Source organism: Nycticebus coucang, chromosome 4 (genome assembly GCF_027406575.1).
Source record: "Nycticebus coucang isolate mNycCou1 chromosome 4, mNycCou1.pri, whole genome shotgun sequence".
NCBI lineage: Eukaryota > Metazoa > Chordata > Mammalia > Primates > Lorisidae > Nycticebus > Nycticebus coucang.
The window spans coordinates 90,651,540-90,663,613 of NC_069783.1; the positions used below are offsets into that span (position 1 = coordinate 90,651,540).

General features: G+C 55.3%; 1 protein-coding gene across 1 annotated transcript; it reads right to left on the minus strand.

Moving 5' to 3' along the window:
- Nucleotides 1-556: 556 nt before the first annotated feature.
- On the minus strand, nucleotides 557-11,047 carry ADRA2B (adrenoceptor alpha 2B). Its single transcript, XM_053589748.1, has 2 exons — nucleotides 9,261-11,047; nucleotides 557-2,210 (listed from the first exon to the last, which is right to left on the minus strand). Coding segments are annotated over exons 1-2 (1,344 nt in total). The 5' UTR covers nucleotides 10,604-11,047; the 3' UTR covers nucleotides 557-2,209.
- Between the last annotated feature and the right edge of the window lie 1,027 nt (nucleotides 11,048-12,074).

Here is a 12,074-nt window from a genome sequence, read left to right on the forward strand (position 1 = left end):
GCCCCAGGTGTCCAGGAAGGTCCACCATGGGCCCCTTCACTTGCTTATCTTAGGCTAGCTATCCATCTTATGACAGCAGCCAAGATGGGTGCAGGGGGCAGAGGGTACCTGCCCACCTCCAAGTGCCCAGCAATTCCTTTCTAGCCCCAAACTTGCATACCCTGCTTAGCCATGCTGTGTTGCCAGGGAACTCACAGCCTTCTCACCCTCCTTATAGGCATCTCAGCAAAAAGCCAGCATCTGGTATTGTCCAAGCCTGTCTCTGGAGGCTTCAACTATTCCTCCCTCCTCAGGAGGAATTCTTGTAAATATGGTTTTCTCTACCTCACCATGTTTCCAGGGATATTTTAGCACCCTGAGAGACAGGTGTTGGCACAACTGCTTAGCTAGGCCAGCTCTTCCATTTGCATTACTTGCCTGGCATTGTCAGACCTGGTCCCAGATACATAGCAAATAGGCAGATAAATATCTTGATGCACATGGATGGAGACTCCCCATGTTGTCACCATGGGAACTGCAGGACTGGCCCCATTGCTATGGAGCACTGTGTAGGTGGAGGGAATCAGGACCTAAGTTCCACTCATGGATCACAGAGAGCAATGATATCCACCCTGGAACCAGGCCATCAGACACACAAGCTGCACAAAAGGCTGTTCAACTGTGGGGGAAGAATGACTCTCAAACCATCCTTGCCTTGCTTTCCACACTCTTGGGAGAATAGAGCCTTCAAATTACCTGCATCCCTTTTCTACCCTTCCCACCGGTGTCCTCAAGAAGCCTCTGCCCTCTGAACTTTTACCTTTTGTAACAACCTGGATGGACCTGGAGACCATTCTTCCAAGTGAACTATCGCAATAAGGAAAAACAAACATCATATGTACTCACTATTAAATTGGAACTAATTGTTCAACACTCATGGGCATACATGGAGGTAAAACCCAATGGAAACCAAGTAGATGGGAGAAGGGTAAATTCACACCTAATAAGTACAATGCACACTATCTGGGTGATGGGCACATTACAACTTTACTCACGCAGAGCAAAAGCAATTTATGTAACCAAAACATTTGTACACCCACAATATTCTAAAAAATTTTTTAAAGAGGCCCCAGCCCTTACCAACACCCCCCATGCCATGTGGCCTTGCTCCAGGTTGTCTGCTTTCAGAACCTTCCCTCTGCTCAGCAGCTGTGGTTCCAGATGCAGTTTTCTCAGGTTCACTGGAGTCCTCCTGGGCACTGACCCCTGGGTGCCCACTACTGCAGCAATAGTGCAGGAATCCTAGAGGTCTCTAGAGATGGCCCTCTGCACTGGCCCTCACAGGGGGATGGGCTGCCCTTTCCCCTGTGCCTATGCCTATTGAAGACAAGGCCAAGATTCTGCCTGTGGAGAATAGATTTCATCTTTTACACCAGCAATCATTTGCAAATGTCTGTTGGGGCCTTCCTGCAGCTTTGCCTCTGCTTATAGAAAAAGCTCTGGGGTCTATTAATGATGTCTGCCATGGTCAAGGCAGGAAGAATAGAGGAACATATGTGGCATATTTGACACATTTGCCTGAGAAAATTTCCCCTGCTGGCTACACACTGGAGAGAACCCACTGAAGCTCTCTATGGGAGAAGCTATAGGGCCCACAGGAACATGAGGGAGGGAAGGTAAAAGAGCAGACCCCATAAGCAGGATGCAGACACAGAGCCCACCCTCCTTCCATCAGCCTGCTGAGCAGTGAGTCAGGGGACACTTCACACAAGGGGTTCTGCCAGCTCAACTTGGAGAGGACCTGGGGTTCCAGAGGATTAATCATAATGTCTCTGCCATTCATAGGTGCCAACTCTACAACTTCCCACTCCGTAACGACATCTTACATTTCATCTCTACCTCTCAACACACCCCTCCAATCTTAAAGTAGGCGATATTATCCCATTTTAAATGTGAGCAAATTGAGGCTCAGAGAGGTTCAGTAGTCTGTCTGAGGCCACACAGGTGGTATAAGCAGTAGAGGCAGGATTGACTTCAAAGCCAGAACTCTTTGTGCTGCTGCTCCCAGGATGGCCCCAACCATGCTCCTTCTCTGTCCTGTCCTCTCTAAGCTTTCACACTCCAGGACTGATCCCTGCCACCACCTCTCTGGATGACCTGGTGCTACCCCAGTTCTGTGCTTTTCCTTTTGCTCAGCCAAGACCAGGATGGAATCTTCCAACAGGATTTCTCTAGGAAACCATGGAGTAAACAAAACAAAACAGAAAATGAAAATCCCAAATCAGATACACATTCCCAGAGCCCAGGTCCCCAGCCTTAAATGACAAAGACTTCCCCAGTTTGTTGGGAAAACTCATTTGTCCAATGAATATTTACGAGGCACCTGCTCTGTGCTGGGCTGTGTGGTTAGAGTAAGGAGCACAGGCATGACTAAGGCAGCAGAGCCCCCACCCTCTCAGCTGTCTGCTAGGGGAGGACTATGGCATGTGCGTAGCCTTGATGCACCCAGGCTGGGTGAAAGGGGGTCTGTCATCTGAAGCATGATCCCATGGGTTTCCCAGGAGCCTCTCCCCTGCTCGCCCCTCCTAGAGGATTTTACTCCCTTCTCTGTTGCCCTCCCAACTCAAGTTCCCCCTTCCCCAGCCTTATTTTAGACACACTGTCAAGCAGGTGGCCACTCCCCTCTCCCATCACTTCCCACCCACCCCCAGGGGGTATCTTCCAAGATGGCCCTTCTGAAGCCTAGCCACCTAGATTTCCCTAGGATACCAGTTTCACAGGCAAGACAGGAAGTGACTGGGGGATATTACTTGAGTCTGGGTGACGTGGGGTATGGGGACCCATGTAGGTGCAGGCAGGAGCGGAAGCTGCTTCCTGAACAACTGATAAACAGAAAAAGGCAGGAGTGAGGTAGAGGCAGGAGGCCATGATTTCCCTCCTCTCTGCCCATGAACTCCCCGGCAGCATGCAAGACGTCATTTGAACAAAGTTCTAGTCAGACTCCTGCGTCAGACTCCTTCATCAGACAATGAGGAATTTGAAGCCCAAAGGGGTGAAGGGATTTACCCAAAGTCACTCAGCAAATTTGGTGGCCCTGCTAAGATCACTACCTGAGTTTCTGGACTCTGGGCAGTGCTTCTAAAACATCTGAGGAGCCCTTCGATAAGCTACCAGTTGGATGCCCACCATAACTCCAGCTGCCGGGCTAACAGGCAGCAGAGGGGCCTCAGTCTGCCCAGATCTGCAACTGGAACAACTGTGCCAAAGTGGCACCTGGCAAACTGGGACCCAGTGGAGCCCGCTGCCCTCAGCCACTCCCACCCAACCCCTCCTACACTGAGAGAGGGAAGGTTGGGTTTAACCCTTGCCTCCCCCTCCCCGCCAAGTGTCCAGGGAATCCAAGCAGCAGGCTGGGGCAGCCTCTCACGCTCCCCCACACACAGCTGTGGCTGGACTGAGAAAGGGACACAGAGACACCTGGGTCCCCTACTGCCACAGCCAAGCCCTTTTCCTTCTTGAGGAGGCCTTAGGTCCCCATGAGAGTTGGGGAGATTCCATCTGAGCCCCAGCTGCTCTGAGGTTGGAGGGGCCGCCTCTCAGCTCCAGAAGGGGCCTGCTCCTCCCTGGGGAAATAAAAGGGCAGGACCCTCAGCACCTCCCCCGCCTGCCCTGCAGAGAGGGAGAGCCAGGCCCAGAGGGCTGTAGCAGGGACAGAAATAGCCCCGACTTTCCAGGGAGGGAGGCTTTTATTGGTCTTCAGTGTGTTCTGGTCCCCTCACAGCCACCACCCATCCACAGAGTCTATAGGCTCCGTGGAGAGCCAAGACCAATCCCCTGGTGGGGCAGGAATTAGAAGGTTGCAGGAGGTATGGGGAGGCTCAGAGAAAGAGGATCACTGAGGACCCAGAAGTGGGAAGGGAAGAAAGAGAAGAGGGGAGAGGAGTAGGAGGGCTGGAATCCCAGGGGAACTGGATGGATTGTAAGGGGGCCCTCCATCTTTTGTCTGTGTCATTGCTGCTAATCAATAGATGACCACAAGGCCAAGCCAAGAGCCAGAGCCTTTGGCCAAGGCCCAGTCTAGGGTGTGAGAAGATCGAAGCAGCCAAGCCGGCGGGAGGATGTGAGCCACGGTCCAGGCCCCTTCCATCTCAGGCCTTCTGACAACAGCCTTCCCCACGCTGCCACCGGACGGAAGAGAGGACGGATGCGGGAGCCCAAAGAATCCCAGAATCTAATTTTAGCCCAGCGCTCCCGCTTCCCCTGCTGACAGTGAGCAGAGCCTGGGAGGGTGGGAGCTTCATAACCCCTGCCTGGCCTCCTGTTTTAAGGAGGTGCCAGTGAGCAGGCAGCACTACCCCAAAGCTGCTGGGGTCTCTGCAGGTGAGGCCCCCAAGCTCCCATGGGGCAGGGGATCTGCTGGGCTGAGGATACACGTCAGGCACTAGGCCCTAATAGCTCAGAGCTTTTATAGCACATTTCAGGGGGACTCAAACTGATCTGTTACTCCAGCCCTCGTGCACAACTCTGCACTGAGGCACAAAAGTGAGGAAAACACAGCCAGATCCTGCCTAGGAGTCTGAAGCTAAGAACAACTGATCAACTGCAGGAAACTTCATGTCTGGGCCCTCCAGGGAACTGGGGCAGGGGAGGAGGGCAGAGACAGACCTTCAGGCTGGGAACCCTGGGGACCACAAAGGCAATCCCCTGTGGCCAGGCAAGGACACCAAGGCCCAGAGAGGGACAGGGCAGCCTGATAGATGGTGACAGGGCAGGACATGAACTATGAACTCCCCACCTTTCCCTGCCCTGTCACCCTGTGAGCAGGAGGCCTGGCCTGTACCAGAAAAGTGAAAAGCTGCCCAGAACCAATTCCAGCTGAGCAGACACCTCCTCCCCAGCCAGCAGCAGCTGCACTGCCAGGTAGTTGGTGGGCAAGGTCTCACCCCACCCCTGCCAGCACCCCTCACACACACAGGAAGGGTAGGTAGGGATCATGCAGAGGATGGGCAGGGGGTGAAGGTCTCATGAGCCTCTCTCCACCTTGAGTCCAGTGACAGGCCACCAGGTGCCCTCCTGCCACAGGTCCCTTCTGAGCAGGGGTCAGAAGTCCCTCCCATCACAGTGCTCCAAAGAGGAGTTCTTAGTGGCTGTCCCAGGGCACAGGCTGTTTCTCAAGGGTATCCCCTGCTAAGGACTTAGATTCTCACAGAGCAGGTGCAGCTGGAGAAGTCTCCTCTGTCCAGCTTTTTTTTAACTGTCTTCTGCATCGGGGCTTCCCTTCAGGCATGTATGTCATCTCCAGAAGGTCAGCGTACCTGGCCAAGACAGCTCACATCCACCTGGTGACTTGCTTGCCTCCCTGCCTCCTTGTCCCCAGGTGATTTGCCAGGATTCCTCCTGGAAGAAGAGGGGGGCTGTGCCCACCCCACTCTGCCATTATGACCATCACTCATCAACCCAGTAACCTCAGAGGGCTTCAGGTGGAACTGAAAGCAGGTCCTGCTCCAAGAGAACTACAGGAATGGGGTGTGGGAAGAGGAGAAGGCTGGACCAGGAGCTGGAAGTCCCGATCCAGCCCTATCTGCACCACCTGCCCTGCTGGGTAACCCTGGGAAACTCCCTGGGACTTTGCCCCTCAGTTTCCTCATCTGAGAACTGAATAAGATGGCAAAGTGGGATTGAGCCACACACAGAACTTGAAACACAGTGGGCTGTCAGCAGGTGTTTCCTGAATATGGGCCTGTTAGTCCTCAAATCTGGAGGCAATTCCTTCAGTATGAAGGTATGGTATGATGGGCAATCAGGGTTCTTAATCCAGCTCTGCCACCACTGTGTCTGTGTGAGGTCACCTGAGGTAAGTCATCTTCTCTTCTGGGCCTCAGTCTCTTCCTTAATAAAATTCAGGGATTGGACTGAGCTGTCAGGAATGGAAAACCTGGGACATACATACCATCACTTACACATTCTGTGGCAGTGACAGACATGAACAATTGATCACAGCACTGCTGCATACTGAATCTAGCCAGATACATTTTCAGAATCTCCGGACACCCAGAGACACTAAATTAGAACAGGCCCAAGAGATAAAACCACAGTTCTTCTGCATCTGGATTTCATATTTTTATGATTCTGGGATCTACTGGCTGACCCTGAGTCTGTTTTCACTCCCAGCCAGGTTGTGAGGATTAAATAAAATAATGCATTCAGAATGGGCTTGCAAACAGTCCCACTCCAGCAAGGATAATTTTCTGCCACTATATCCAGAGAAGGAGCAGGGCTCCTAAGCCCAAAGGCTTGCCCTTTGCAAACCCTCAAGCTATGGAAGGAGTGGAAAGAGCTCAGGCCTGGATGACCTGGGGCAAGTCATTACAGCTTTCTAGGCCTGGTTTCCCTGACAAAATTGGCTAATCCTTATCTTACAGGGTAGGCATAAGGATTAAGTGATGTAATTAGACAAAGTGCTAGAAGGGCCGGCAGCTCAGTAAAAGGGAATCAAGGACCCACCCTCATCTACCTATGCCAGGCCTCTGGGCTTCAGCAAGGGGTCTCCTGGGAAGGAGGTGGGGGACATAGGAGCAGGACCAAAGCCCATGTCCCTGTGTCCACCAGTGATAGTTGGATATATTGGGGCCTCCACTGGTTGTCCCTAGCAGAATCACCACGCCGCCAAAGTATGGAGGTGGTAAAAGTATAGATTCAGGTCTAGTGTGGGAGAAGCAGGGTAGCCCCACCCCAAGGACCCTGGGACTTCACAGTTCTTTCATCTACCCACCCCTTCCAGGGGTCTGTGACTGGCACACACCATGCCCAAGCCTCCTGCTGCTTGCTTGCTTTCCATCCTCCACCCGTGGGACCAGGCCAACCTAGTTCAGGCCCCAGAGGCTGCCCTCTCCAGGGCAGCTAGGTGGGACAGGAAGGCTGCTGCACTGGAGCCCCAGCAGGGCTAGCTTGGGGCTGTATCTCCAACTCTGTCACAAATCTACTCAACACAGCATCCTTTGCGTGTGCCCTTCCCCTGCCCCAAACACCTTCCTATCTTGACTCTTGGTGTACTCCTGCCCTTCTCCCAAGACCCAGCCCAAAGCCACCTTCTCTGGGAAGCCCTCCTGCCTTCTGTTCATTCCCAGGCAACCGATCTCAGGCTCCTCTGGCCACCTACACTCCACTGGCTTGCAGTGATGAGTAAGGCAGTTAAGTGGACAAAGGCAGGTAGGTGGGTTGAACGTGGAGGTACCACCCAGCCACATCTCGGGAAGCAGAGGAAAATCAGCCCTGGGAAGAGGTCCTAGCTCAGTGGGCCAACACCCAGAGTTGGCTGTGCAAGTGACTGAGGAGTGACTACTCTTGGCACTCCTTAGGCAATAAGGACACAGCTTACTTATTACAAAATATCCTTTATTGATAAAATAGCTCAGACTTTTTAAAAACACCTACAAGTCACAACTTGCAGACAGATTTCAGGCAACAATCTGGGGCTCCTATGGGGCACATAAGATCATCCAGCAGATGGTCACAAGCCAGTCTCTTCCCTGGGCCCAGTCCCAGAGCCACACCCCAGGGTGGTGCTCTGGCCTTACTTTGCAACTGAACCAAGGGCCAAGCTGGACACATACACTCACAAGAAGGGACTCTTTTTGGCCCTTCCTTTCTCTCCACACCAGAAACCTCTCAGCACCCTTTCAAATCTGGCAGGTCTATCTCATGCCAATAGTTACCACATGGCTCAGCCCATCCACCTAAGCTAAGATGCCGACTGGCCCAAGGCTGCATCCAGGCACTCCCATGGAGAAGACTGGCAAACAACCTTTCTATACTCCCAATTGTTCCAGGTGGGGTGGGAGTAAGAACCAGAAATGGGAGGCTCCTCAGAGTGGAGCCCCATCAGCAATGGGGAGAGCAATGTGGTGGGATCCACAGTGGCCAGCAAGCACCCACTTGGGGTGGGATTAGCTAGGCTTCACAAGGATGCATTTGGGTCCGAAGACCTGTGTGGGTACTCCAGCTAGAGGCTCCCCCAGGGGTCCCTGAAACCCCTCCATGCCAACACCCCACCTGAGACTCTGCCACCTATCACAGGCTCTCATCTTAGAATCTAAGACTTAGACTGTTCCTATGGTGTGGGTATTTTGAGCTACCTTGGGGAAACGATTTGCCTGCTTAATAACAAAAGGCTTATCCCCATTTGTGGTGGGGGGGGCAAGCCACTGAAAACCTTGGTGTTGCAGACAAAATGTCGAAAAGTTGTCATGTAGCATAATAACTCAACCTTTGCAGGCACAAGAATATGTTCTCAAATCCTTTAACTTGAAACGGTGATTCTGTCTGCCACTCCCCGCTTCCAGTTTGGGGTAGGAATTCACACACCCCAGGCACAGAACAAAAGTCTACAGGAAGACAGGTGGTGGTAAACACAGAGAAAAGGGATTTTTATATCACCAGATAATCACATTTCTGGCCCTCTAGTGCGTTCCCCCACAGAGCTCAAAGCTTTCTGCAAAGCCTTTCATCTCCCTGCAGCAAGTAGGCGGCAAGCTATTGTCACCCCAGTTTTTGCAGGGGGTGAATGCCAGTGATCAGGGAGCTCCTGTTGAGGCAGAGGCCAGGCCTCCAGACCACCCTACGGAGGCATCCACGTGCCCATCCGCCTTCCAGAGGGTGATGGGTGAGGAAAGAGATCCATGGTTCTGGCTTTTAAAGGATCCCCAAATCCAAAAGCAGGGGACAAGGGGGAAAGATGGGCCCGGAGACAGTACCATCCCATGAACTCCCCAACACAGCACCCGATGGGGACAACCTGCCCAACATGGGTTAACAGTCTTCATTTCTTCCTCCTCCTCAGCAGCAGGCCCTCCTGGGAAAAGTGGAAGGCTGGCTTCCTGCTCTTTGTGGGTGGGGGGAAATGGAAAAGAAACAAAAATACCACAAACAAGTGACCTGCCAAGGAACACAGGGTCCTCAAGAAAAGGAAGCCCACCCACTGGCTTGTAGGGGTCTGGAGTTTTGGGAGAGAGGTACTCTATTCTAGCCTGGTGTCAGCTACATTCAGGAACATTTGAGCCTCATCCATGTGCCTGTGCTCAGGTAAGGGGTAGAGAAGATGTCCCCCAAAGCCAAGCCATCAGGGAGAGGCTTCATGTGGACCCCTGTGAACAGCACCTCTGTCCCAACCCTCCCAGGGAAGGAATCAGAAAGCCTCAGGAAGACGGCTGCACAAAGCAGGGTACTGGTGGCCTGATGCCTCCTGGCACCAAGCCCACACAAGCAGCAGCAGGTGGGCTCACCAGGCCGTCTGGGTCCACTGGCGACAAAGAATCCTCCGGAAGGCACGGCGAAAGTCCTGGTTGAAGATGGTGTAGATGACAGGGTTCAGTGAGCTGTTACAGTAGCCAATCCAGAAGAAGAATTGGAAGAGGCCATGGGGCACCTTGCAGTGCTTGGGGCAGATGGCGCCCAGGCTGTAGCTGAAGAAGAAGGGGAACCAGCAGAGTACAAAGACACCGATGACCACGGCCAGCACAAAGGTGAATCGTTTCTCCCGGCTCAGCTGTGCCCGTCGACGCCACCACTGCCCACCCACAGCACCCCTACCCCTGCTCAGGAGCACCTGGCCGCGTAGGGTGGCCAGCACCCGGGAGCCCTGTGGCTGCTGCAGGGGTGGGCTGCAGACTGAGGCAGGAGACACTGGCACTGCCTTAGGCTCACACTCTTCCTCCTCTTCCTCCTCTTCTTCAGCTTCTTCCTCTGGAGATGCCCCACAAACACCCTCCTTCTGGCCCTGCCCTGAGTTGGAAAGGGCAGCCCAGCCAGGTGGCAAGGGTCGGCTCCCAACATCCTCAAGCGTCTCTCCTTCCTCCTTCTCTCCAGGGGGCTTGGAGCATCCATTGGCCTCTCCAGCAGAAGCCAGAGCAGAGGCTGGGGTTGGCCGCTTAGCTGAGGCCAAAGCCCCCCCAGGGACTGGTTGGGGCTGCTTGGACTCACCCTTCCCAGGGCCAGCCTTGGCCCTGGGACCTCTGCGGTGGCTGCGTTTGGCAATCAGATAGATGCGCAGGTAGACAAGGATCATGATGAGGCAAGGAGCAAAGAAAGATCCAATGCTAGAGGATAGGATGTACCAGGCCTCTTGGTTGAGCTTGCACTGAGGGCGCCCACGAGGCTGGGGTCGCTGGTCGCCCTTGTAGATGAGGGGAGGCAGCGATATGACGGCCGCGATAAGCCACACAGTGAGGATGATGCACTTGATGCGACGTGGGGTGCGTTTGGAGTTGTACTCCAGCGCGCGGCTCACTGCCCAGTAGCGGTCCAGACTGATGGCACACAGGTGCACGATGGATGAGGTACAGAAGAGCACATCCAGCGCCAGATACACCTCGCACCACGTGCGCCGGAAGTACCAGTAGCCCAGCAGCTCGTTGGCCAGCGAGAAAGGGATGATGAGCGTGGCCACCAGGATGTCAGCGGCGGCTAGCGATACCAGAAACAGGTTTTGCGGGGCCCGCAGCGAGCGGCTGGTCAACACAGCCAGGATGACCAGCGCGTTGCCAAAGATGGTGAAGAGGATGAGGAAGGTGATGGCCGCCGCGATGGCCGCTGTGGCCTGCACCGAGTAGGGCTCCTGGTGGTCCATGGCTGAGCCGGACGAGGACAGAGGGAACGCTCCTCGTCCAGCGAGCACACTGCAGGCGAAGAGTGCGGCCCTGGCTGGGCTAGATGAGGGGGTCGCCCACCTGGCGGCGCTGAAGGCGCCGGATCCCCATGGCCTGGCCCAAAAGGACCTAGGACGACGGGGGACACCCAGGACTGGCCACTGCCCTCTTACATCTTCTACCAGCGCCCCAGCCGCTCGCCCCAGAGAAGTTTTCCAAGTTGTCCCGCTGCCGTCCCTGTCCTGCCCAGGACCGGGGGAAAGTAGCGCCCTCCCGCCACACGGCTGCCGCGCGCACTGTGGGGTGCGGACCGAGCCGACAGGACGCGGGGAGGAGGAGCCGAGGCCGAGGCGCCCGCTCGGCTCGAAGGCTCTTGCTCAGAGCCGCGCCTGCCGGCAGCCCGCCGCGGCAGGGGAGTGGGGAGAAGAGCGAGCGCGGCTGGAGGAGGGAGGAGGGAGGAGACTGGAGGCGGGAGCAGGAGGAGGGGAGGGAGGCGGGGCAGGCGATCGGCCCGGAGGTGGGTGGAAGGTGCACCTCGCGGAAGGGTTAGCAAGAGGCAACCTTACGCTCCCCGGCCTCTGCCTGGCGCCCCTACCCCTAATACTCTCGGCCGCCGCGCCCCAGGAGGTCAGAAGGGGTCTGGGATCTTCGAGGCTCTGGCAGAAGTAAAAGGGTAGGTGCCTGCGAGGATCTGAGATGCGGAGCTAACCCGTCTGCCGGCACCGAGGCGGGACCACTTTCCCGCAGACCCTGGGGCTGGGGTCTAGGACCGTGGGCGCGAGCGGGGCTATCCTTCTGCCACCCAAGAGCCCCAAGGAGGGGTGGGTGAGTGGGTGTGTTGGGGCGCTGGGTCATAATATGCCACAACCCCACCTGGCCCCCAGCAATGAAGAAACCTAGCGGAGGAAAGGGAGTGAGGAGACAGTCCCGAAACCCTTCCCCAAACGCTTCCCCACCTGGCCGCGCTCCGTCGGGCTTGCAGAGCACAAAAAGGCGCGCGTCGCCGGCTTGCGAGCGCCCCCTGCTGCCGTCCGCGTGCCGAGACAGTCCTCTCCGCATCCTGGGGTCGCTGAAAGGGCTCCCAACCCAGGGAGAAGCGACTTGAGACCGGCTTTCCTATTTCTCCCGCAGCTGCCCCAGTTTTCTCTAGTAAGGGCAAAGGAGGTAAGAAAGAAACTGGCTTGGACTCAAATCACAGCAGCAACTGAGACTCGGGGAAGGGTTTACGGGGAGTGGGCAGGAGGGGGTGAACTGCACCCTCTTGGCTAACGGGGAAAGGTGAGGTTCATCCCCTGGAGCAGAGTAAGGCGGCCTTGCGGGGGTAAGGGGTGGGGTCCTTTTTGTGAGAGAAAGCAGGTCTCAGGGGCAGCTGGGAAGGGAGGAGCTTCCCTTTGCCTCTGTAGTGATTGCTAGAGAAGGGGCCGACCCCCCTCTCTGCTCCAGTCTTACCTG